The 27,160-nt window shown below is 43.0% G+C and overlaps 1 protein-coding gene across 1 annotated transcript; it reads left to right on the forward strand.

Moving 5' to 3' along the window:
* The first annotated feature begins 758 nt into the window (after positions 1–758).
* On the forward strand, positions 759–26,921 carry HIPK1 (homeodomain interacting protein kinase 1). The gene is made up of 16 exons (XM_059830991.1): positions 759–788; positions 1,602–2,679; positions 8,259–8,382; positions 10,651–10,770; positions 11,543–11,629; positions 12,473–12,657; positions 12,971–13,133; positions 13,523–13,745; positions 14,647–14,768; positions 16,298–16,432; positions 18,955–19,097; positions 19,277–19,459; positions 20,032–20,247; positions 20,529–20,767; positions 21,158–21,294; positions 22,302–26,921. Exons 2-16 carry the CDS (start codon positions 1,604–1,606, stop codon positions 22,785–22,787), a joined length of 3,639 nt encoding a protein of 1,212 aa, XP_059686974.1. The 5' UTR covers positions 759–788; positions 1,602–1,603; the 3' UTR covers positions 22,788–26,921.
* The last annotated feature ends 239 nt before the right edge of the window (positions 26,922–27,160 follow it).

Below are 27,160 nucleotides of genomic sequence, written 5' to 3' on the forward strand. Positions count from 1 at the left end.
TAAGGGGCACTGGTCGGTGGGTAACCACGAGGCTGTGCAGGGGGCGGCTGGGGCCCGGCGGCAGCACGCAGGCCGCTCCCACGGGGTGCGTGTTGCTGGAAAGGCTGCTGGGCAGCGGCGCTGCGGTCCCGGGACGGAAACGACCCTTGGCCCTTGCGTAGCCCCTTCACCCCAGCTCCGACGGCCGCCCTCGCCAGCCCGGGCGGAGGGGAGGCCGCGGCCTGCCGGCTCCCGTGCCGGGGTAAGGAAGGCGCCGGGCCCCGGGGCGGGGCAGCGACCCCGGAGCGCCGCCCCGGGCCCCCGGAGCTTCGTGCCGCCCGGGCACAGGCGGGCGCGGCCCTGCCCAGCTCCCCGCGCCCAGCCCCGGCGCTTCCGCCTCGGCGGCGACGGCGCCCGCCCCCTTCCGCCCCGCACGCGTCACGGCGGCGGCGCGCGCGGTCACGTGGGCGGGCTCGGCGCTCGGCCCGCCTGGCCGGCTCGGGGCTCGGCTGGCTCAGTCTGGCGCGAGCGGCCGAGGGGCCCGGAGCGGCGCGGCGGGAGCGCAGCGGGGGCGCTCGGGCCCGGGCGGCGGCGGTGGTGGTGTGCGGCGGGGGGAGCCCGGCCGGGCCGTGAGGGCGCGGCGGAGCCTGGCGGCGGCGGAGCGGCCTGGGGGCTCCCCCCGGCGTGCGCGGGCCGAGCGGGCCGGGCCGGCGGCCGCGGCGGGGCTATGATGCGCCCGCTGCGGGGCTCCGCACCCCCGTGTGTCCCCCAGGCAGGTTCGGCCCGCGGCTGAGAACCCCCCACCGGCGGTGAGTGCGGGCGAGCGGGCCCCGCCGGCGGCGGGGGGGCGTGGGGAGGGCCGGCGCGGCCCGGCGGGCTCGGGAAGCCTCAGCGCCCGCGCGGCGGAGGCCCGTCCCCCCGCTCCGAGCGGGACGCGGCGGGGCGGCGCTGCGGGCTTCCTCTGCGCCGAGGCGCGGGGGGGCCCCGGGGTGCCGGGGCAGGGAGGGCCCGGGCCGGCGGCGGCTGTCCGCCCGCGGCGGGGCCTGGCACTCGGCCTGGCGCAGGGCCGGGCGAGCAGGCTGGCGGCGCGTTCCTGGCCGTAGTCCTCAGGTCGTGGCGTTTCAGACCGTGCGTCAGGCGCTGCCCTGGGGTGTGCTCTGCCGGAGCGGCTTCGGTTAGAAGTTGGACTTGTCTGGATTAGATTTCCCATTGACTCTGTTTTTACAGTTAAGGGGGGGATCAGGCCTGGGGGCGGGGGGGGGGGGGGGAGTATGATCTTAATTTTCTCAGCATCTTCCCACTTCCGGGCTGTCTTCTATTTTTCAGTGCTGTTTTCCCATCTTGTGCTGGGATTTCTTTAGTCTTTAGAAAACAGGGTAAAGAGCTGTCTACTTCTTATGCTATAGGCAGTGAGGTGAAATGCAGTAATTCCACTGGAGAGCCTCGCTCTGTGGATGCCCTTAGGATCAGCAGTTCAAAAGGTTGCCTTCCTAGGTGGTAGGCACCATATGGTGCTTAGAAAAATACTTGTCATTCTGTTTTCTTGTGCAGATGGAAGATCTTGTTCCATCACAACCTACTGCCACTAAGTAGTGCTAATGAGTTCTCCTCTCCCTTTTCAGGTATGGCCTCACAGCTGCAGGTGTTCTCCCCTCCGTCAGTATCCTCGAGTGCCTTCTGCAGTGCCAAGAAACTGAAAGTGGAGCCCTCTGTCTGGGATGTTTCAGGACAGAGCAGTAGTGACAAGTATTATACCCACAGCAAAAACCTCCCAGCAGCTCAAGGGCAAGCAAGCTCCTCTCATCAGGTAGCCAATTTCAGCATCCCTGCTTACGATCAGAACCTCCTTCTCCCTGCTCCTTCAGTTGAGCACATTGTGGTTACAGCAGCTGACAGCACAGGCAGCAGTGCAACAGCGTCCTTCCAGAACAGCCAAACCCTAACACATAGGAGCAACGTTTCTTTACTGGAACCATACCAAAAATGTGGATTAAAAAGGAAAAGTGAAGAGGTCGACAGCAACGGTAGTGTGCAGATAATTGAGGAACATCCACCTCTCATGCTGCAAAACAGACCTGCGGTGGGTGCTGCGGCCACAACCACCACGGTAACCACTAAAAGCAGTAGTTCCAATGGTGAAGGCGATTATCAGCTGGTCCAGCATGAGATCTTGTGCTCTATGACAAACAGCTATGAGGTCTTGGAATTCCTGGGCCGAGGGACGTTTGGGCAGGTGGCGAAATGCTGGAAGCGTAGCACAAAGGAGATTGTAGCCATCAAAATCCTGAAGAACCATCCTTCTTACGCTAGGCAGGGCCAGATAGAGGTGAGCATCCTCTCTCGCTTGAGCAGTGAGAATGCTGACGAATATAACTTTGTTCGCTCCTATGAGTGCTTTCAACACAAGAATCATACATGCCTTGTATTTGAGATGCTAGAACAGAACTTATATGATTTCTTAAAGCAAAATAAGTTCAGTCCATTGCCCCTGAAATACATCCGGCCAATTCTGCAGCAAGTGGCTACTGCCTTGATGAAGTTAAAGAGCTTGGGTCTGATACATGCTGATTTGAAACCAGAAAACATCATGTTGGTGGATCCTGCACGCCAGCCCTACAGAGTGAAGGTGATAGACTTTGGTTCAGCCAGCCACGTGTCTAAAGCAGTGTGCTCCACATATTTGCAGTCACGCTATTACAGGTGAGTACTGACATAACGCTCGCTTTCATACACTGCGTGAGCAAAGTAAAGGTGATCTTGATGGGGTGCTAGGGATTTGCTTCTACAAATACTTAACTCTTCTGCTGTTAGGTCTAGTCCCAGTTGAGGGGGAGGAGGAAGTGATCAGCCTATCCGCTGTTCTGCATGTTTCCTGGAGATTTCTTCTGAAATTTGTATGTAAATAAATAAACTTCTGCTTTTTAAGTGTGACATAATACACAGTCCGATACCTTCCTTTTACCCCAGATTAATGCAGTAAGTTGATTTTACCCTGTCGCTAGTTTGCGACGATGTATGAAGTAGCAAACTGGGGAAGCAGTATGCTACTAGTAAGTACATTTTGGATTGTTTGCCATGATCTGAAACTAGGCCATTAACAATGGTCATTTAGAAGGGAGAGAAGTCAAAGGGATGCCAATTTCTCTTTATCCTGTTTCTTCTGGTTCCATCTTTGTCTGAACCCACTTCATGAGCGCATGACTTCCTGTGTCAACCCTTGATAAGTCATGCTTTCATGAGACCTGTAGCTCTTTTAAAACGGCGATGGGCTAGATCTCTGCTTCCCTTAGCAAAATATAGAAATGGCTTCTACCCTACTCCTGTCTAAGAATGAAAAATAAACTATGGGCAAAAATGTTAAAACTCAGAAACTGAGTAGCTAGCGTGAGCTGTGCTTTTTCTTTCAATTATTCCTCCAGCGTGGTTCTGTTAATAATTGTATTTCAATACAAATAGCAGTAGACTTCAGTAAATGGATACAGAAAGAACTTCTGGCATCAAAGGGACATGAAAAAAGTCTGTGCTGTCTTGTCAGAGTTGCTTTCAGTGGAATGTGAGCTCACTTGACGCAAAACTTAACTAGTATCTAGTCCTTCCAGCTGGGACGAGACAGAGGACTCGAGACACTCCACCCCACCCTGTGTCTCTGCCCTGTTTGATGTCTTTCCTGTCCTCCTAGCTTCAGTTTAAAGCCCTGGCTTGTTGTAGGTTTGTTCTGTTCCTTCCTCGTACTCCCTGTATCCTTGCCCCCTTTGTTTTGGGTTTTTTTTAACTCCCTCTAACACAGAGTACCAGCTTTCTGTGCTGTTTCTTTCATGTGATATAGACTTTTCTTAATCCATTCCTCATGATCTTTACTCAGCTTGTTGGCACCAATTTTTCCAATTCTAAGCTACTGATTGTCTTCTATGCGCCACAGGTCTCTTAAAATGCTCACTGTCTAAAATGCATTATCAATTTTTTTGTTGTTGCATTGAAAGAGGTGACCACTGATCAAGAATCTGTTCTATCTGACTTGCAACACATGTGAGCAAAGCATTTTGGGGAGGCATATAGTGCTTTCCAGTTTCTGATACCGCAAAAACCAGATTAGGCTGAGGCAAAAGCAGCAAGGGATGGTAAGTATTTTAAAGGGGCTGCTGGGAAGGAAGCTGTCTGCTTCGTCTTTGTGCAGCACTGAACTCCAAGCCTCTTCCGCCTCCCTGACAAGGGGTGACTGATGCTGCCAAAAAGGCAAATAACCTGAGATTAGATGGCATTTAAGACTGTCTGCTTGACTGAAGTTAAGAATGCTGTGATGTGGAAATCTAATATTTAGGGATATGTAATTAGCTTAATGGTGGTGATTACTAAAATCCATAATCTAGGAACTTATGGAGATGGTGTAGAAACCAGCTTATTGTGGGGGAACTAGATTGCTTTAACCATATTCACATTAAATTAGTGTTCAGATGAGTTCTAACTCAGAAATTTTTTCAATGCTGTATGGAGCAATTCTTCATTTGGTTCTCTGACAGCTATTGAAAATAAACTTCTCGTTCTGTGTTCGCTTTTTTGTTTTTAATACCTGTTACTGGCGCTTATGTAACCTGTCTCCTGTAGAGATACCTAAACCAGCCAAACTTGGGTATGTAAGGTGAATTTTCTGATATGTGTACCCTGAAGGAAAAAACCTTCCTTTATTAATTATGCTCAGTGCTGCTGGAGGTTGTCTTGTCCAACAGCCCTGGTCACTCCAGGTTCTGATTGTACTTCTGGCAGTTGGACAACTTGCATCAGTCTCAATCACACTGCTGGAGCCATGCTTCAGTTGGGATGTAGTAGTGGGTTTGTCAGGGCAAGCGTGTTAAGGCTGAGGCAGGTTCCATCTCTCCACAGGCATTACTGGTGCCTCTGCAGTGTAAACCCAGTCAAGAATGGCAGTTTTACTGCCATGACATGGTTGACTTAAAGTGTGAGTAGAAGCGCTCATGAATAATTCTTTGACTCTGAAGCCAGGCATGGACTAGGAGTACACTAACTCTGGCAGTCATACTTCTATGCAGTAACTAGTTTCTATGGCAGTCCTGAGATCTATTAGCAGTAATTCCTGACCTGAAAACCAGAGTATATGCTTGTTACATAAGGTGCAGAAGGGTATGGATGCTTTTGTTCTCCCTGGGGAGGGTAAACAATAGAAGGAAGCAGACAGCTTGCAGAAATGAAAAATCCCTGGGAAGACTGATCTCCCTGCTGTTCAGAAAGTGAGGTTCACTTGTGTCCTGTGTTGTATGTAAGTACAGCCATCATGTGAGTCTTACTCGGATTGCTACCTCCTTATGTTTCCTGTGGGTCGGTGTAGAGACACCTAGTAAATTGAAGATACTAAGCTGAAGAACTGAATAATTTGGGCCATGAGAAGGTGGTGCTGAGTGTTGAGGGAGCTTGCAGAGTGCAGTAGTATCTGTGTCTTACCTCTGCTTTGGGCTACATGACCTACTTCTGTTCCAGTCATGTTGGCCTGGGAAGCAGCAGTGCATGCTGCCAAATCTAACTCTCTGCTTGCTAATCCAGCTCTGAGTGGTGATCATATAGTTCACTGCATTGCTAGTTGCAGTTGTACAAGCTTCGTATTACCATCATTCTTCACAAGGCGGGGCTGAAGACCCATGTGTAAACATGATGTATTTTGAAATGCTAAAAGTAAGTCCCGGATTATTCAGCTACTGCTGTGAATCCTCTCTCTTCTGAGAGTGCCTGAGCATATTTGCCAACTTTGAAAGTCAGAGTTTGGCAAGCATGTATGCAAAGAAAGAATGTTGTTGATTTCTATTTCAAAGAGCTTAAGATCATAAAATCACTTTAATGTCTGACAGCCTAGCTATGAAAGTGACCTCTGCCTGTCATCCTGTTTCAACTGACATCTTGTGAGGCCACCAATTACAGTGGTGTAAAAGGAGATGAGAGAGATAATGATTTACCAGCTCTGTCCTGCAATCAAAATGAAATCAGGTGGCTTGTGAGAAGCTCATTTATTTAGTTCTAGGGAATAAATTCATAGAGTTCAACTTGCTATCATTTTGGTATTGAGGTTTCAGAGTATGTAAGTCTATTCCAGCATGTAGTTAAAGACTAACAAGCTATCACATCCAGCCTTTGTTGCCACTAATCTTTCTTTCCATTAGAATTGGTGACCTTTTTTTTAATACACTTGTGAAGGATTAGCATGCTTTGCTTATTCCACAAGCCACTTATATTTTAGTTTGTTTGCTGGTCCAAACCAAAGAAACTTACACATGCAGTGTTCCTTATCTGACAGGTTTGGGTCGTATCTGAATTGGAAATTCCTGCATAAGTAGGATAGTCAAGAGGATCAATACAGTTGGTTGATGATGACTAGTAGACTAATGGCACATGGGGTTCTGAAAATCCTGTGTGAATGACTGCATCATACTTGCTCTGCTTGTGAAGGCCAAAGTACTACAGAAATGGATTCCTCTTGTTTGCACCTGTTAGCCTATAGAAAGTTGGATCTATTCTAGCATAGTTCCTTAAAATATGAGTGTTTAGCAGGACATTCAGCATTCACATATCAGATGCTTATTGTATTTGCATAATCATTTTATATTTTCACATATGCGAAACCATTCCAAAGTCGACTACTGCCAGGAATAGACAAACAAGAAGGTAGAAACAGATCAGTGTCAAGCAGAGCGAGTATCAGACTGTCTTAGCTTAAATAATCTATTATTCTGAGTACTAAAGGTATATCATGGCTCTGATTTTGGGGATCTCAGGCATAATAGAAGAACCTCCTTGCTTTAAAGCTGAACGATAGAGAATAGGTATGATCTCACTGCAGCAAACAGCTGGTTCAGCTATCTGTCTTTTTTGATAGATCTTGTGCTTTCTCAGGGGGTGCTGTGCCTGGGTAACTGGGATGAGTACATTTGTTTTGGAGACTGGCTAATGATAATTGTGTAGTTACCTAAAACAAAAACTGTATCTGTGTCACCACGACACAAGGGGTGATTAATTGGAGAGTCACTTCATGCCATGTACAAACATTTGGGAGGTACATTCAGGGCTGAACAGTTGAGGAAGGTGTCGGATCTGTTGCCACTTGTACATTATGCAAGCCCTGTTTTTTAGAATTCTGTAGAAATATCAGAACTGGTTTCAGAGCCTTTTTTAACAACAGAAATATCCACACTGTAACACAAGAAATGTCACATAAGCCCTGGGGCATGCTGCCCCACTCATGACCAGAAAATAGGTAGCCTGGAGTTTAGGACTTTTCTGTCTTCCTTTGTGCTTGTGGTAGTTATGCATGAAGAACATCAAGGTTTTCGTGTTTCCTGTACTTTCCAGAGTGAATTCCCACACCAACTCACACGTTTTTTTGCAGCACTTGGGGTTTATGCTGTATGCAAATGTATGACCAGAATCTAGCCTGCCAGAACAGCATCAGTTTGTTTCAGAACTGTGTGTAGGTGCAGAGTTGTACTAAAGCATCCTTTTGTGTTATGAGTCAGTTCCAGACAGAAATCTCCCTGAAATTCCAACCTGTTGCAGAAGCAAACCCTGCCTGGAGTTTGAGGTTTTTTCATCGCCTTCTCGTAAAGGCTAGGCCAGGCAGGTAAATTTTGCATTAGGTGTGGTTCGGTGCACAGAAACCTGTAACGCAACCTCGCAAAGCAGTCACAATCTCCAGCTGTGTTCTCTCCATCCATTTTAAACTCGAAACTCTCCAAACAAACCCTGTATGAAAACCCGCTGGTAGAAAACGAGCAGCTCTCTGAAGAGCTCCTTTTTCTGGCTCTGCAGATGCTGTTCTTTTCCACATGAAAACAGGCAGCCTTCTGCAGCTGGTTACCTGGGATCTTGAGACCTTCTTCCGAGAAAAGGCTGAGCACCATTTGCCATAACTTTTCTTCCCAATTCTATTAGGGTGGGTTGTGCGCTGTCTCAGGGATGCTTCACACCATAGATACTGTCAGGTGTAATTAAATTCATTACTGAAGGAGTAACTTCATATCACAGTTGCATAAAGGCCAGCTAGGAGTTGGAGGGCACCACGGCAATAAAACAAATCCAACCATGCCACTAACTGATAAAAAGGTCGGGATCTGTTAGGCCACTTGAGGAAGCATCATCCGCTTTAAAGCGAATCACTTAATTTCACACAGATTTACTTGTGCTTGGAGGAGAGAAGGAGGGGCATTATCCATAGCGATTTATAGGAAAGAACTGCATGCTTTCAGAGTCAAAGATTTTACTTTTCTTTTTTCTTTCAACAGAGCTCCTGAAATCATACTGGGTTTACCGTTCTGTGAAGCTATTGACATGTGGTCACTGGGCTGTGTGATAGCTGAGCTGTTTCTAGGCTGGCCTCTGTATCCAGGAGCATCTGAGTATGATCAGGTGAGAGTGCACGGCAGATGTGGGGTTTTTAAAATGAAATCACATTGATCTGTGTCTGGACCCTCTGAACCCAATGTATCCTACGTCAAATTTCATCTAGTATGAATCGCTGTTGTCCGTCGTCTTAATGTTCACTTTCGCTCTGTGGTGTTCCCATTGCCTGTCTGACTTTGTTGTTGTGTAGGAGAGCACAGAGTTTTCTGTTTTTTGACTTGAGTTGAATGTAGTCATCCAATATATAGAGTCAATTTACAGTTAACCCCCTGCCTTCCAAACCCAAAAGCTGTTGAAATACCTTCCTGTCAAAACAGAAGTGAGGTGTGTTTCCTGACTTGAAACACCCTCTGTAATTTCACCATGAGGGCAGTTTTTCCATGTGGAGACAGAGCAAGCCTACCATTCCTGTCCTGTTAATACCTACAGCAGCCCTTATTTTTAATGCAAAGTGTGGGCCCCAAGCTGTCTCTGAAATACAAGGACAAGAGTCTGAAAAGGCATCTTGAACTAATTAGTTTTTTCCGTGGATATTTAGCATTATTACCTGGGCTAGTCAGTTGCCTATAAAAGGACAAAAAGTCTGTAGGAGAGGTTTTTTGAAGGTAACTTTTCCACTGTGGTTTTTATGGTGGTGTTTTGTTACAATGCTTGGTATAGTTCTCTTTATGTGATAAAATAAATGAAAACTTACTAAGTTTGAAAACTTACTTGTGTTATATCTTCCTAGCACCGTAAATTTCCAGAGGAAATACAGTGGTACCTTAATGAGCAGAATGAGTTAGAAAATAACTGAGGTACAGCATGGTGGTTTCCTTGCGCCCTGACTTTTGTGTAATTCTGAGAACCTTATCTAGTCATGTAGGTGGGTGGGGAGGAGGTGCTTTTTCCATTGCTTAATAGACAGGATTTGCAGTCCTTTGTGAGGCAGCATGAGGTGTGACTTCATGTGGTTGATTTTGATATCTGAATTACCCTTGAAAATTACGGATGACTTGCTTTCATATTTTCTGAGATTCTGCAGCAGCAAGTAAAAAAGCTCAGGCAGAACTTGTGAGAGGACCTCTTCAGGAATGAGTTCATGGGTTGGGATGGGATTTACAAATATTTTTTAAACACCCTTTGGCTGTAAAGCAAGAGTTATGTCTCTTAAGAATAGCAGAACTCTCAGCTGAACTATTGTGTAGATACAAAAAATACTCACCTGCAGACACTTCGGATCCACGCTGGCATAAATGAAAAGTGAGTCAATAAATTCATATGGATCACAAGCTATAACAGTGAGTTAAGTGCCCTGCAATGTTCAGCTGTTTTGGCACAGTGGAATAGCAGTTTTGTAAATAAGAAATGAGGCATGCTAAAGGACCTATAATTGATGATTTGGACAAAGCTTAGTTACCTTAATACTGTATTTCCAGTCCTCAATTTATAAATTGTACTTATCAGGGGTTTTCTCTTAAACTTTTAAATAGACTCCTTTGAGGGGAGAGTCACGACTCATTTCTCACTGTACATCTTGAGAGTAAATAGCATTAGCAATTGGGCAACATTTGGAATATTTTAAAAAGCTTATTATGGTGTTTTTTAATAACTTGTTATTTTCTTTCCTTTTGAGCATACCTTTTTATTTGTTAGCTCTTTACCAGAGTCTTACTGATACCATCACAACTATTCAGGTTCATTTTCCAAAATTCTGAGCCCTTTTTTTGGTTACATGTAAAGTAAAGTATACTAAATGTTTTTGAGGATGTGAGAATCTGATTGTACTAGAGGTTTGGTCTGACTTTCTTGGTCAGTGAGAGCTTTGCCATGACATTATTCTGAAATGGTGTGCCTAGAGTATATGTAGCCAGTCACAGCAATGTTGCTTGGATACTTACGCCTTTAATTATATATACATACGTGGTAACTTCTGCGATATTTTCCTCTCAAAAAGTGTACTTCTTACATTGCTCATACTAAAGACAATTGGTGGTACTTCATCCATGTCTCAAGCTTACAGTCTGCTCACATACGCTTGGGCAAAAAATATTTCCATAAAATAAGAAAGATGTATTTGAAACCTAAAACTTCTGCAGATAATATGATTGAAAAAGTTAAGTGTCCTTATAAATACTTGAAATAGTCCCTTTAATTTTGCAGTTTCAGTTACCTGGGCATTCTTTATTTACAGGTTATTTCCTACTCGCTGTGAACAAACCTGGCTGATAATTACTCCATTAGCTATGAGTTCTTTATATTGGGATTCCTCATTCTTTTACTTTTCTTTCCTAGATTCGTTATATTTCACAAACTCAAGGCCTTCCAGCGGAGTATCTTCTCAGTGCGGGAACGAAAACAAGCAGGTTTTTTAACAGAGATCCAAATTTGGGATACCCACTGTGGAGGCTAAAGGTTTGTCTGTCTCTTTAATTTCCAATTCTGTTGTGTTCATTGAGGACTTGATATAAATTCACATAGTTTTAGTCTGCTGTGAAAACATTTTGAGTGAAGATTGGATTTGAAATGCCATTCAAATATAGCTGATTTGTGTATTTCATTTCAGAAACTGTACAGACCTCCTGGTACTCATCTAACAATAACAGCTGTGCATGATAGTACCAGCAAAGAGTGGGTGTTAAAGTAATTGAGATAATGGTTACTTACTATGGCCTGCTCAGTCTTGGTGAAGTATGTCATCTTGTTGTCATCTCCTGACAATACAAGGAGTAAAATAGGGAGTATTTCGTGATGGTGTTTGTTAGTTTAACAGAAATCTATTTGTGTATTGGCAGAGGACAGGAACGAATCAGCTGTACACATCATTTGCCTTTAAAGCTGAGCAGCAAAAGGAAGGGGATTTTGTCTGTCGTCTTATTTATAAAAGAGGGATTTAAAGTATTTCTAGCATCTTCTCTTCCTAAATCAGAAATCTTCAGTTCTTCTGGCATTAGCACTACTTAACAAAGCCTTGAAATTAGGTCATCCTGCTGTTAATTCAGCTTTGCAATGAATGATCTTTCCAGTTGAGGAAATGAGAACCCATGGCTGGTTTGGGTTTGGCCTACTGGCATGTGATTTGCCCTAAAGCAGGTAAAAGATCACCTGGCTCGGCTCTTTTCTTGCTGCTTTTTCTTTGTCAATACGCAGTATCTCAGTTTATATTAACAATTGCTTTCTTTTGTAGACCCCAGAAGAACATGAGTTGGAGACAGGAATAAAATCAAAAGAAGCTCGGAAATATATATTCAACTGTTTGGATGATATGGCGCAGGTGTGTGGAAATCTTGTGACACACAGATAACTATCACGTTAATTACATACATTATTGGGATCTGTAAAAATGAGGCTCTTGTGCCGGAGCAGTCCTCTTCCACGTGCTGTTGAGAACCCTGGTGCAGGTTTGCCATGGTGCCAGTTTGCATCAGAAATCACTGTATTAAAGACTATCAAAATGTTAATTTTGAAGCTGTTAGAAATTTCTTGGGTTTTCTTAAGCCTTGATCAGGTAGATGCAACAAGTGTGCTTAACCTGTTATCACTAGAAGTAGTCAAACAGTGGGAAAGCTAAGAACCTCCAGATGTGTTTATAGGATTAGAGCTGTTATTGGACTTTGGAAATGTTGGCAGGAACTACAGATCGTTCTATTTTTTCATTCTATTTCCAGAGGTAAGATGAAGGAATATCTGAGTGGTTTTAATATCATGAGGCCTTGAGTCTTAAATATGTTGGTCTCAATTTTCTATTCCTTTTGTAACTGTGTTCATCACTTTACATCTGTGCAGAGCATGTAGAATCTTGCCATTCTGATTTGCTAGCCCCTTATAGCCCCACACAAAAAATGAGGGCATATTGCCAGGAAGTGAAGAATGAGGCCTGGTTGATATCTGTTGAACAGACCAACCTCATGTTGACATGAGAATTCCGTGTGTAAGTTGACTGCCTTTTATGGAATGAGCAAGGGAAAGGTTGTGTGTTAGCTCTGTAGTACCTAAAATTAAGCTGGCTAAGAGACAGAAATGCTTAATAAATATTTCTGTGTGATGTGAAATTACTGAATTGTTAGGCAGCAATTAATTTGATGTTTGTGTGAACTACTCTTATTTTATTTTCCAGGTGAATATGTCTACAGACTTAGAAGGGACTGACATGTTGGCAGAGAAGGCTGACCGAAGGGAATATATTGATTTGTTGAAGAAAATGTTGACAATTGATGCAGATAAGAGAATTACTCCACTGAAGACTTTGAACCATCCATTTGTTACAATGACACATCTACTGGATTTCCCACACAGTAATCAGTAGGCTTCCTTAGATTTCTTGTTTTGTTTCAGGAGGACTTATTGGAAACACAGAATAGCACTTTTCGGCTTTCTGTCCATGCTGTTTTCTGCAGTTTCTGGCTCATCTGAAAATAGCAATGGCATGTATAAGGAATGCAATGTTCATAAACTTCCTTTTCATGTTTTAGGACATTCTTTGTTGTTTAAAAAAAAAAAAAAACAAACCCAAAAACCTAAACCTAAAGGCATGTGCATAAAGTTGGGAAACTGTCATGTCTCTGTTGTACTGTTTTTACATATCTGGTATTTTCCTTCTGTCGTTCTGTTTCAGTGTGAAATCTTGCTTTCAGAATATGGAGATCTGCAAGCGAAGAGTTAATATGTATGATACAGTGAATCAGATTAAGAGCCCATTCACGACTCATGTTGCTCCTAACACAAGCACAAATCTGACAATGAGCTTTAACAACCAGCTCAATACAGTACACAATCAGGTATAGCATCTTTTAGCTGTTTTATACTAATCAAAGAAATGGAGTAGTCTAATTTTGAGCCTTCAGGCCAAATCCTGTTCTGCAAAATACTACATTTAAACTGTTCTCCAGAATTTGTAGTCTTGTCTTGAAATTTAATTTTCCAAAACTCAGACCAAGGCAGTCTCTTTATTTCACCTAATCATATTTGCCTGTCAGTTCAGCAACAAAAAAATAAAGTTGCTGCAATTCATGTTTTTTCTCCTATGTTGTCTTATGCCTTTTACCTGAAATCTTTTCCTGGTGCTTCTTTCATAGTATAATACTGATGGTTCCTGTTGTTTGTTTTATAACAAGTACGAGTGATAAATCTGATTTTTTGGGGTTTTTTTGGTTTTTTTTTCCCTTAGGCCAGTGTATTGGCTTCCAGTTCTACTGCTGCTGCTACTCTTTCCCTGGCAAACTCGGATGTCTCACTGCTAAACTATCAGTCTGCTCTGTATCCATCATCTGCAGCACCAGTTGCAGGAGTGGCACAACAGAGTGTTTCCTTGCAACCTGGAACCACCCAGATCTGCACGCAGACTGACCCATTCCAGCAAACATTCATTGTTTGTCCCCCTGCTTTTCAAAGTAAGCGGAAAAACCCTTTGTATCATATCATGGTTTCAGTTAGGTAGAAGTGAGAAGTTGTAATTTGCACTAAATTGATAAAGTACAGTAGACCACTCTGTACATGTCACACAGTGCTCTTGCATCAGATGTAAGTGCAGAATCAGGTCAGACGTGTGTCGACAATTTTGTTCTCTTCCAGGTCATGCTTGAACAGGTGACAGTATCTTGCCTGCCTAGGTTGCAGTCTTCATCTGGTTGCTCAACCAGTTTTTCCCCCCAAACTGAACACAACAGCATTCCACAGAAAGTAGTGAACAGAGGAGTCAGACCTATCTGAAAATAAGAAAGTGTCGTGCTGTGTTTTGTGTATCAGGAGTGAATATCTGGTCTTTGAGTCTCAGTTCGCAAGCACTGATGTAGCTGTGTAGTTTTCTAGCAACAAATTGTCACAGATTGCAAATAAGTGAGGTTAGCACAAGCACAGCTGTATTAATCCTGAAAGTTCTCTATTTCTGCTTATATCTAGATTGTGTTAGTATGAAGGGTTATATATGAAATGGGAACTGATAGTGTAAGGTTTGAACTTCGAACTTAGTCTCAAGCAACAGAGAATTAGATGTCTGTGTTATCTGTGTTTCTGAAAACAAGACTGTGGACTTCAACAGAGCCAAGCTTCTGAGGACTGGTTGTCCATCATTGCCCTTTGGCATACTGGGAATGCAGAAGTATTTACTTCAGCTGGTGTTTTATTAGCATGCTTTTGTCAAAGGGAACAGCTTTTCTTTCTCTTCATCTGACCCTGTCTTCTGCCCTTACCTGGTAGGAATTTGATTTTGGAAAGAAACTTTAAAAAAAAAAAAAAAACAAAAAAAAAGAAGAATAAAGCAGCTTAGCGGTGATGTATTCTTGTCCTCCACAGCCGGACTTCAGGCAACTACAAAGCATTCTGGGTTCCCAGTAAGGATGGAGAATGCTGTCCCAATTGTACCACAAGCACCTGCAGCACAGCCACTGCAGATCCAGTCTGGAGTTCTCACACAGGTAAAAAAAACCCAAACAAAAAAACCCAATCTGTAGAGTTAACTGCAATTCCGACTGACCATCCAGGAGAACCTGACTGCCCCTCTGGTGCTGGGGTGAATGCAGGGAGTTCTCAGAACACTCTGAAAGGTTCAATGCAGATCACTTCTAAGACAGTGTTTTCTTCTTTTGTTTTTCTGCAATATTTAAAGTCTAAACTATTTTATGTTGTGTGCCTCCCTGGCTTTAGGAGTTTGATTTAATAATGGGAATAAATATGTAGTTTTCAGCTGCTAAAAACACAGGGTATTTTTTTCATGGATGTACACTGCCTTATAGGTGGTTGTGTACGTTTTTGCCTACGCTTCAAAAATGCAGCAACAAATTTTAGAAGAAGTTATTTCTGAGAGAAGCGAGATCCCAGTAAACAGAAGTGGCAACACAGATTACTCATGTTAAAATGTCATCTTTAAATCAACAAAATTATTTCTGAATCCTTCTCAATTAGTTACACTGTTAGTGTGAATTGATGTGTAGCGATGACTTACCTATTTCTGTTGTTTGCAGTTTAAACAATATGTAATAGCAAATTTCATAAATAATTCTAAAAAAATATTTTAAACATTAGTAGTGTGTCATAAATTACAATAATTTTTATTTCCAAAAAGAAATACTTTAATATATAGTGAGTGCCCAGTGATTCACAGGTTTTATTCACTGAAAAATTGTAATTGCGTTTATAATTAAGTGCACTTTTATTTATTTGCATAGTTTTAGTTTCTGCTGACATTAACACATACTTTATTAGTTTTACTCTCCAGGCAGTATATTGCACTTACTGACTTGTAGAGGAGTAATTTTTAGATTGTTCAGTCCAAATAATTTTGGTGGCATTCTGTGATCTGTGGTTTGTTTAGCACAATTATACAGGAAACGGTATCCAAAAAGCAGAATACACTTGAAGGAGGCCCACCTGAATCCAAACCCTGCTTTTCCTGAGAGTGCAAATTGTACACTAAGAATCTAGTTTTAATTAGACATTTGATGGACTAATATGTGTTTTGGTAGTTTCACACAGATAACTTTGCTCTCTCATGATACAAAAGACCTACCGTGCCTTCTATTAAATCCCTCAGTTTATCTTTTTACAAGAGTACTGTACATTAATTTGGAGGTACGATAGTAAATGCTGTGTCCTGCTAGGGGTGCAGTTTGTGCTATGGCTTAGTGCAGTGTATGTTGTGTAACTTTCTCTCTGGGACCCAGTAAAGTATCAATAGCTGAACACTATTTCATTTTTACTTTTTAACTGTGTCATCAGAGAGATCCTGTTCCCAAATTCCCCGTTCCTTGTGTTCCCCTCGGGGAACTGCTTAGAGAAACATGCCCGGAGGGTTTAGGTGTTGGTTTCCCTGCATCCATTACAATTCTGGAGTTTGCTCAAGCACCATAGAATGCCAGTGAGGTGAAACCTTTTCTGGCCCTTTTACTGAACCCACTTATCCTGCCTCAGTACGTGTGTTTCACTCACTGCCTGATCTACATTTCAGGGAAGCTGTACACCACTAATGGTAGCAACTCTTCATCCTCAAGTAGCCACCATCACGCCGCAGTATGCGGTCCCCTTTACTCTGAACTGCGCAGCCGGCCGGCCAGCGCTAGTAGAACAGACGGCTGCAGTACTGGTAATTGCCTCCCTTGATTGTGTTCACTAACTGAGTTTTTGTTTTAACTTAGACTTGCAGAGGGCATGGAAGCATGTGCCATCTTGTGGCTGTGTTCTTGCTACATCTTAATGTCTTGTTGTTTTCCTCCCCAACATTGCTGAAGCACTGTCTGACTCTGACGTTTAGTGTGGCTCTGTAAAGAATCCACATCCATTGACTATTACTTTTTACTAGCCTAGTATTATAAAGCTCTTCTAAACTATACTATAGAAGAGTTATAATTGTTCTTGTTCTTTGCTTACTATCCTATCTTTGCCTTTTGATTGTTGAATACAAAGGAATCAGTCTTTAGCTTGACTCTGCTACAGGTACCTGGATGGCCAGAATTTGAACTACTTGGCAAGTTAGCTACATATTTTGTTTTCAACACGTGTAAAGCTGCTTTGCAGGTCATTAAGCACAGGCTAAAATCTCTAATGATAGCAAATTCTTTAATGTATTGCTTTAGCAGTTGATTTCTCTTAACCTCTGTTGAACGTTGACAATAATTTTCTGGCCTTTTGTTATTTATAGCCAATCGCAGGTAGCTTGCTTCTTCCAGATAAAGATACTGTTCTTCACAGATACTTTCAGTTCATATATGTATTTCTTGGTTGAAATTAAAGGTGAGCTCTAGTATCCAAAATGGCAATAGCTAGCTTTTAGGCTATTTGGAACGATTTTTAAAAAGGAGGGGGGAAGGGAATAAACACACCTTTAAGAAGTGTATGTTTTCAAAATTGTCCTCTTCTGTATTCATTTGGCACCGGCATCAGAACAACTTTGCAAGTGCCACAAAGAAGTCATTGTAAAACTCCAGAATCAGATCAGTGAAGCTTATGAAAACATTGCAGTGCACTTAAGTGCTGGTATCCTCACGTGTCTTTCAAAGCACATTCCATTATGTGAACCATGTTGTTTCTTGTGGCTTTAAAGTGGTAGTTTGAGTGTCATTTTCTTCTAAGAGGGAGACCTCTGCTGAAGTGGAATTTGCTCGAGTCATACCTGTACTGAAACTAAAACCCACTCATTTGAGTCCTTCTGAACCAAGTTAACTGCTCCCTATTTCGGAGGATTGGAAGGCAGGAGAGTGGGGTTTTCCTGGGTCACAGCTCTGAGCTAAACAGGCCCAGGGATGTATCTCCTTTCCTCCTCTTGAATTTTGATTGCTGAAAGGCTGCAATCTAAGCTCTGAAAACGGCAAGGGGTGACTGTAGCAGAGCTTGGGACACAAGTGAGTTGTTAGTGATGTTTTCAAAAGTGTGTTTGGGCTTTTGATTCAACAGGCAAATTCTATTCTCCTGTGTTTGTGCAGTGGACTTGACGTTCAACTCCCCTGTACAACAGTGGAGATCAGAGCCAGCTGTCTCCAGACCATGAGCCTGGATTCTGAGTTTCTCTGGAGGACTTACTATTTCTGTTTGGATTCTGGGAGCATTTGGCGTGAATTTGCTCACCTTTAGTGCTTCCAACACTTCTCCCTTGCTGCTTCCCCTGAGTTTGCATTAGCCATTTGCTAAGCTTTGCATATTTTTGTCCTTCCTCTGTCACAACAGTTCGTCGCTTGGAAGGCCCGATTTCTGCCTCTCATTGGGAATTTATATCTTGCTGTATTAAACTCTCTGCTTTGTCTTGTGCAGGTGTTGGCTTTTGGAAAGACGCATGGTGTGACTTTTAACATATTTCTCTTTTTTTTTTTTAATATTATTATTATTCCGCTTAAGTTGGCAGAGGTTTTAGCAGTTCTCTGCTTTGAAGGCTTCTTGTTTGGAACCGGTATTTGTAATAAGTGGATCTGTTACTTGCAGAAATATTTTATTTAAAACAGCAGGTGTTTATGGTTTTGCAGTTTAAACTGCAAGAAAGAGAGCCATATATTTTCAAAATCATAGAAATATTGTACTGCCAAATTTATTTTGGTTTTTGTTTGTTTTTTCCAGAAAAAAATGCATTTTGTCAATTTGGACAGAAACATTAATGAATTGAAAATATCTTCACGTATCTCCCTTGTAACTAAATGTTTCTGTCAGTGTGGCTTTTCTTAAATACTTGAGGTGGGGTGAATTTCCACAATAACAACACTGTCTCAGCTCTCTCAGTGTGAGCCCTGTAAGGCAGAAAAACAGAAAGGACCAAATTGGCTTCATGTTTTGGCATCCTTCAGCAGCGCAGTGTGCATAAACTTACATGCAGAAACAGTCCTGAACGCTCATGCTGCATCTGGTAGTATAATATCTGGCTGCATTCTGCAGTAGAATATTAACACTCTTTTCCCCAGGTGACATCTGTGATACGAAAGGTTAGCAAAGTGTCAGGGGAAGCTTGTTTCTCTGGTTTTCTTGACCTCTTACCGTACTGAGACGTTTTGAGAAAGTGCAACTATGTACCGTTATCTCTGCAAGCTAACAATCTACACAAGGGCATTTATTGCTTGGAACAAATCTCTCCACCTGTAGGAACTGAAATCTAGTGAACCTGTGTATCTGTTTGTTGTTTTGCAGCAGGCCTGGCCTGGGGGAACCCAGCAGATACTGCTTCCTTCCACCTGGCAGCAGCTCCCAGGAGTTGCTTTGCACAACTCTGTTCAGCCAGCAGCTGTGATTCCGGAGACGATGGGCAGCAGCCAGCAATTAGCTGACTGGAGGTAGGGATTGCACAGGGTCCACCTCCATGCCAAATGGAAATACGTGCCATCGCAGTACTACTTGTGGTGCACAGAATTTCTCCCTTCCCTTCAAAATCACGCAGGGGCTCAGTGCAGCTTGCGGTGCCTGCAGTTTATTCATGGGATTTGGGTATTTTTCTTTTTTTTTTCTGCGCCAGGAATGCACATTCCCATGGAAATCAGTATAGCACTCTCATGCAACAGCCATCACTACTGACCAACCATGTGACATTAGCTACAGCGCAGCCTCTGAATGTTGGAGTTGCTCATGTTGTTAGGCAGCAGCAAAGCAGCAATGTTCCAGCAAAGAAGAACAAGCAGCCAGCACCAAGTGCAGCCAAGTAAGGCTTCCTTTCCCAGCCCTAGAAAGACAGTGGGTGTGTTTGTGGAGGTTGCCTTTATGGTGTGAAAAACTGGTCTTCTGATAACAGACGCATTGTCTGTGTAACTTTTTAATACACTACAGTTGTTTTTAAAGATGTCTTGGAAGAAGTCTCTACTGTAGTCACTAATATAAGTCATATTAATTTCAGTGAGAGTGCAAGGAACATGGTTCACCAAGTGCTTTACTGTACTGGTCAAAGGGGGGTTTTACACATACAGGGTGTGTTGGTGCCATAGCAATACAAGTGACAGAATTGACAACTGTCTAACAAGGGGTATCAGGTTTCTGGCAGTGTTCAGATTAATCAGTCCTGTTTAGGGCATCACTGAGTGCATTGGTCCCTTCTGGGATGCGTTCTATGGCACTCTCCTGTATGAGTGTCTGCACTGAGGTTGTCTCTGTGTATTTCAAGATGTTTCTTCTCATATGTGTGCTCCAGCCTGCTGGAGCCTGGCTGTTCTTAATGCTGGTGCTGCTTTGTCCCAGCCTGCTGACACGTAGCTGAATACTGCTTTGGTTTTCCTTCAGGCCCAGCTCAAGTCTAGAGACTGTGCCCTCCCAAGTTTACTCGCTCATTGGGAGCAGTCCTCTGCGCTCCACCTCTTCCTCTTCCAACGTGCTTGTCCCAGTGCAGGAGCAGCACCAGCCCATTGTGATCCCCGACACTCCAAGCCCACCCGTCAGTGTCATCACCATTCGCAGCGACACTGATGAGGAAGAGGACAGCAAATACAAACCTGCCAGGTAGGAAGTTCATTTAGGCAGCCAGTACTGATTTGTCCTGAGCTCAGCCCAAGTATCAAGGGGAGTGGAGAACACTACGTGCAAAGCTCCGGCTAGGCTAAGAAGCACTGCATAAGACAGAAAATTCTGCATCATGTCTGCTGTGTTTGTGTCTCTAGTTAATCAGAATTTCATCTGACAAGGAGGGAGGGTATGAGATCCCAGAGGGAGATCTCCCGTATTTGTAAAAGCTAGAATTTTTCCCATTTGTGTTTTGTTTTTTTTTTTTCCGCCCCCTGCAGTTTGGGTATGAAGCAGAGATCTAATGTCATCAGCTACGTTACTGTTAATGACTCCCCTGATTCCGACTCCTCCCTGAACAGCCCCTATGCCACAGACCCACTTTCCTCTCTCAGGAGTACAGGCGGTGCCCTGGAGCTGCCAAATAGGGGAGCGGCTGACAGCTCCAGCTCTCGGACTATCATTGTGCCGCCACTGAAATCACAGCTCAATGACTGCATTGTAGCTACCCAAGCTTCAGGTAGGTATGCTCTCATAGGTTAGTCTACTCAGTAGTTTTTGCCAAGGCTCAGATGCTGTCTTATCCCTGACAGCTTTGTCCTCACAGTTTTGGACTATCTGCATTGGGTCTTCAGCAGCTTTAGGTTTCACAGCTGCTGTTCTGAGAGTGCAAGCCTTGGTCTGTTTTCAGTTTCATTGATAGACTTATCTTTCATGTATGTTTGGCTGCATTTAGAAAGATCTGTAAAAATTCCCAATGATTTCTTGTACAATCAGATTTTAAATCGTAATTGAAAAAAAGGCTCTGTTACGGAAATAGTCCCTGTGCGTTCTTCGGTTATGTAAGCTGGTTATCACAGTGCATGACGTGTGAAAGGGAAGAATGGACTAAGGTTTTGAAATCTTTCAGGCATCCTGAGCAGCACCAGTAAGACCAAGCCAGTGGCCTCTGTGAGCGGGCAGTCGTCAGGATGCTGTATAACGCCTACTGGGTACCGCTCACATCGCGTGGTAACAAATGGTGTGCAGCCTCTCAATCTCAGCCAGGTAAGCACTGTGTGACTTTTGCTGACCTTTGAACATGATGCTTGAGAATTGCTTTAGAAACACTATGCTGTACGGCAGGGAGAATGACTTTGTTTGCAAGATGATCAGTAGCTGCTACCTCATTAATTCTTTGAAGCTGATTCTGTCCTGTGGCCGTGCAGGGTAGGGTAAACCCTGTAGGGGAGTATAGGTGAAGTTTCTCAAGGCAAAGAATTTGTTACTGTAGCAGAGGGCAGGAGAAGGAAGCATGGTTATGTCCATATTCTTTCTTTGTGCTTCTAGTCACACCTGTCTTGCAGTGAGTCATTCCTGCCACTTGGGTGGGAGAGCAACACCAGGATCCAGCTGTTGAATTAGAGTAGCTTTGAAGGCATTCAACAGTATGAAAAGAGGAGATTCTTTTGTTCTTTACCTTCCTTCTCTAGATCTCACAAATGCCTGACCAGGAGATTAAGGCTGGGCCTTGTCTCTCAGACTAACAGTTAGCACCTGACTTCCCTTGAAACTTTTAGAGATGGGTTTCGCTTCAATTTGTGTCACTACTCTTGATCTTTGAGTCAGTAGCCTCTCAGAAGGAGGAAGCGTTACACCTCCAGTTCATTGCTGGCATGGGGACAAGACAGGCTTTGCTGTGCTAAAATGGGGCAGCCCTGCTGCCGCTCTCGCTGAAGTGCAGAAGAATAGATGTGTGAGGAGTTCACGGGCTGGGTGAGTCTTAGGACCTGCCTGCACTTGTAGAGCTGTGTATTGTGGTACCCCAGGTGTGGCAGTTTGATCCCATTGTAGAGGCAAAGTGTAACCTTTGTCTCAGTGGAACTGCAGTAACCCTTCTCAAATTTATGTGAGGGTTTCACAGGGCTGGGAAGGGGGGATCTGCAGAAGTCCTACAGCGAGAGCAGAAGTGTTGATCGGGAGGCTCTGGCTGTGACCCTTTCTTGCTCACCTCCTGTCCACTGCACTTTTCCCTGAGGATAGCCGCTAACCTTATTTACCTCTTCTCCCTGCAGAACCAGCAAACAACAGTGCTGGCCTCACAGGAGAGAAGTGGAAATGCTGTCCCACGTAGGCAGCAAGCTTATGTGGCACCCCTCACGTCAACTATTTCTCAGGCTCCCTACACGTTCCAGCACAGCAGCCCAGTGCATCCCCACCTGGCAGCAGCAACGGCAAATGCACACCTGTCCAGCCAGCCACATATGTACACTTATGCTCCAACCACTGCTGCAACACTGGGCTCCACCACCTCCATCGCCCACCTCTTCTCCCCTCAGGGCTCTTCGCGGCACACCACGTACGCTGCCCACCCTAGCACACTTGTCCACCAGGTCCCTGTGAGTGTTGGTCCAAGTCTGCTGACTTCTGCAAATGTTCCGCCTGCCCAGTACCAACACCAGTTTGCTCCCCAGTCCTATATTGGTGCTTCCAGAGGATCTGCTATTTACACTGGATATCCGCTGAGCCCTACAAAGATCAACCAGTACTCATACTTGTAGTTCCTAGTAAAGCACTGTCCTGCAATAGGCCTGAGAGATTGGAGAAGGATTTCAGGTGAACCTTTACCTGGTAATGACTGCCTGGTTTTTGTTTCTCCCTGATCTGGTTGTATGTTGTTCAAAAATGTCTTTAGTGAGTTCAGTCACTAACTGAGCAGCATGCTTTTTTACCAGTATGAGGGTCACTAATTATGTTTTTAAAATTTTACTTACTTTTTATAGATGCTTTTAAAAAGTTCATGGTCACATTTATTTAAAATTGTTCTGTTGTGCTAATCAAAAGGGGAAAGAAAATCAGTGTCTTGGAAGACAGATCCTGATGACTTTTTTAACTTGTATAACTTAAACAAAAAGACTAGCAGATTATATTTTAGCAGCTTGCACAAATCCATATTGCCACTAAAAATGTAATGCACGTTTATCTCATTATGTTTCTGGGGCAGTTTTAAAATCAAGTTTAATATTTTTAACATTTGTTCTCTAATTCACTTTGTCTCTAACAAATTGCTGGTTCTGCAAAAGCCATTACATCCCCATATATGTTACTGTCAAAGTTTTCTTGTTTACTTCTCTGCTTTGTTTAAGGACTGGTAGAGGCAGCTGCCTGGTACTAGCAACATTATATATTCAGGAGTCTGTGTAAACCCTGAAATCTGTTTTGTTTGCTTGAAAAATCTGTCTCTCCATAACAGCTAAATTTTTATTGCATTCATTGCAGAATTCTCCTAAGTTTTTCAAACTGTATTCAGGATCTCACTGTGTAACAGAACTCAGCAGCTTTGTCAGGATGCTGTAGTCCTCAGTTGAGAATGGATAGCGCAGCATTGCTCTAAAATTTGGTTTCTGCAGTTTATTAGATGCTGGCCCTATAACGGAGCTGGATTCCTTCACAGAAGCACAGGGCTTTTCTTTGTTCTGTTTTTCTTAAATATTTTTCCTCATATGATTCATTTAGGAGGGAGTTGAATTTGAAATACAATGAAACATCACTGTATTGATGTGTACAGCTTTTTATACTCTTGTGAGCGTATCCTCCTGGATATGTCAACAGCTACTTTAAAGCGCTCTTAATAAGACTTGTATACAGTACATGCATGTAGGAATCACAAAAAAAAGAGAAAGAAAAAAAGGAAAAAAAAATCCAGATTTTAAAGTTTATTACTGAATTTAAAACTATTTTAGAAGTTTTGTATTGGTGGTGTTTTAATATTTTACATAAAATGAAATATGTACATATTGATTAGAAAAATATAACAAGCAAAACTTCCTGCTAACCCCAAATGTTCTGTCTTTGTAATCAAAATGTGTAGTGATTATACTTGAACTCTGTACTTAGTGTTTGTCTAATTCTTAAACGTTCCTGGGGATGGAATTGATGTATCCTTTGTATTTAAACCAAAATGAATTGATTCATGTTGGAATGTATGTGATATAATGCAATGGTTAGAGCTCATCACTGTAGCACTGAGAGAGGAGTAGAGCTTCGTGAGAGAAAAGGATACCTTCTGATTTGTTTTGCACAGGTATGTGTGATGAAGAGTTGTTTGGTGTGTCCCCTTATTGTAGTGCCTTAAATGATGATGTAGTGTGACTAGAGTTTACAGTGAGCTTGCCTTATGAGGGACCAGCAAGCCCCCGTCGAATTGAAGCAATTCACTAAGCTTATCACAGCAAGAACAGCAGTATGTTGCATAGGTGCATTGTTCTCAGTTTTAATGCTATCATAAAAAGCTACATTTTTGTTCAGAGTGAAGCGATGTTTCCTTAAAGCTTTTCCTTGAAATGGCACATGTACTGTTAGATGTCTGTCAGTGCATTTCGAATAAGGTAGTGCTGGGAATGCATTGGAATGTTTAGTCTAATATTGCAGAAGTGATTAAATATGTGCAATCACTTTTTATTAGATTAGTATGGCGTTACCTTCCCCCACGTTAATAGCAGACATTTCTTGTAAAAATATTGCTAGCTTGGTGATAGAATATTTATACCAAAGAGAGCCTGCTGTAAAGCACATAATACCATTAAAAAGTTTTATAATGCTACTGCTAATGTGGAGTTGTTGGGAAGGTTTGCCAGCTGTTGCCCTAGTTAGTGTTCAGAGGAAATACTCACTTTGGATAATCAGTGCAGTTTTCACTTTGTTTTCTTGGGTCCCTTGTACTAGGAATTATTTCTCATCTTCAGTACTTAGATTGAGTATCTTGTCCAAATGGATGATAAACTGGCTTGAGCGGTCATATTACTGCAGCAATAAGAGGTTTTTGGTAACCTTGAATCCCAGTTTGTGTTCCGTCAGTGGAAAAGAGGCCAGTTCTCTGATCAGTATGTGACAAGAAGTGCAAAAGTCATTTCTGAAATTCCACATTGATAGAAGAAGGTCTGGACTGACCTGAAATTGGTGAACTGTTCAATGTTTGGCATCTCTTTCAATAGAGGGATCAAGGACTTTGGAACTGGATGGTAGCATTAGCAACGTTGTTGTTCAGTGTATTTTTAGTCAGAGCACTTCTGTAAGTGTGCGGATAACCAGCCAATCTTGCTATTCCGCGTCATGGGTGTAAATGATGCTATTTGTTGCTGTAGGCACTTTCTTACTTTTTTCCTTATTACATTGCTTGTGTTCAGTACTTGCCTTGAGATGCCTCTTGGGTACAGAGTTGTGCCTTTCCATCGAAAGGCAAAACAAGCTCCAGTTCCTCTTTCAGGAAGATGTTATTCCCTGTTTTCACAAATAGTAAAGTGTTTTCCATGAAGTCCTAACAGGAAAAAAAGACCTCTAGCAAAAAATCTGCTAATGATTTTGAGAAGAGCTTGCCCGCTTCCCCCCCCCAAAAGCGGATTAAAATGACTGTATCTTTAGAGCCCTTACTGTGTAATTAAACCCAATCAGATGTACTCACAAAGCATGGTGTCATCTCTTCCACTGTCCGCGCTTCCAAAAGTATTGGAACAGGGAGGACAAGATGGAAATGACAGGTAAAATGAAGCATACTCCATTTAAAACACGTTGTCGATTACCCTGAAGTTCCTCTGTGATACACAGCATAAACCAAGCAAACAAAAAGCCTCACCCCAGCAGGGCCAGATCTTCATCTTGGCATTGCTTCACAAGCGTGGCAAATCCCAGCCTGGCCCCAGTATGTGTTGCCCAATTTAAGTATATTGTAGTCTGCTCTAAGGACATACATCCCTTCTTCCCATGCATATCCAGCCTTCAAATTAGGTTAAAGAACTGACTCCTCATTGTCAGAGCAGCTACACATACTTTGTAAAGAAATGTGCTATCTTTGGATAGACATTGGAGCCCTCTTTAATTTTTTTAAGACTAGTTTGGGATTCACCTTTTGACTATTTGATAGACGTGGTCCCATCTAGACTTGTCTGTGTGATTCTTGAACTGTTAAATCAGTTGTTCCTATTACCTGACCTGTATTCACAGCTGTGATAGCCACTTCAGAGGCAACTTCTGAGGCTTTCCTGCTTAGCACCTAGTTGATGGGATGCAGTAATTTACCTCTGACTCAGCAATTTCTTTTAGTACATGAAACTAAATTGCTTCTAAATGACAGGATTGGCACAGCCCTGCTTTCTTTTTTATTTAAACTTCTGAATGGTGCCGCATGTCCACATGGTTGTTTGTTGCTAAACTTTATATAATGTGTGATTTCAGATTCAGCTTGAAATATATCTATCTCACTACATGTAGCAGTACATTATATGTAATGTTAGTATTTCTGCTTGAATCCTTGATATTGCAATGGAATTCCTACTTTATTAAATGTATTTGATATGCTAGTTACTGTGTAAAATTTAACTTTCTTTTATGGTTGTGCTCTTCCTTTTTACAAGCCGCTAGATACAGGTAGTTTCTGACAATTACTGATCTATGTTTGTATTGCTGATGTACTTAGGGGGTATGTAAAAATCATTTTAACAAAAGAAATAGATATTTAAAAATTTAATACTAACTATATGGGAAAAGGGTCCATTGTGAAAACATAGTTTATCTTTGGATTCAATGTTTGTCTTTGGTTTTACAAAGTAGCTTGTATTTTAAGTATTTTCTACATAATATGGTAAAAATGTAGAACAATTGCAATGCATCAATAAAAAGGGTTAATTTTCTGTACTCTATTCATTTAGTCGCTTGATCTGTTAAAGGGGATGGAAAAGGGGTTTTGGCATATCTGGGATGAAGTATGAGCACTAACTGTTAATCGCTTGCTGCTGGTAGTGTGGCGCAACTGTGCGTTCAGGGGTAGTGCACGATGTGAGATCCTTAGCAAGCTCGTTTTGGAGCAAAGGCAGCGTGTGTTGCGCTGGGTAGTGGAGCCAGGTGCTGGGTAGTGGAGCCGGGCTCCGGCTCGAGCAGC

The sequence above is a fragment of the Gavia stellata genome, chromosome 30, assembly GCF_030936135.1.
Source record: "Gavia stellata isolate bGavSte3 chromosome 30, bGavSte3.hap2, whole genome shotgun sequence".
Lineage (NCBI taxonomy): Eukaryota > Metazoa > Chordata > Aves > Gaviiformes > Gaviidae > Gavia > Gavia stellata.

What these genes read in the sequence shown, in the direction of transcription:
- HIPK1 (XM_059830991.1), top strand. Translation starts at nt 1,604, where the DNA reads ATGGCCTCACAGCTGCAGGTGTTCTCCCCTCCGTCAGTATCCTCGAGT. An exon ending in GTTTGGATGATATGGCGCAG is followed by an intron (nt 11,630 to 12,472) that starts GTGTGTGGAAAT and finishes TTTATTTTCCAG; the next exon opens with GTGAATATGTCTACAGACTT. An exon ending in TGTAGCTACCCAAGCTTCAG is followed by an intron (nt 20,768 to 21,157) that starts GTAGGTATGCTC and finishes GAAATCTTTCAG; the next exon opens with GCATCCTGAGCAGCACCAGT.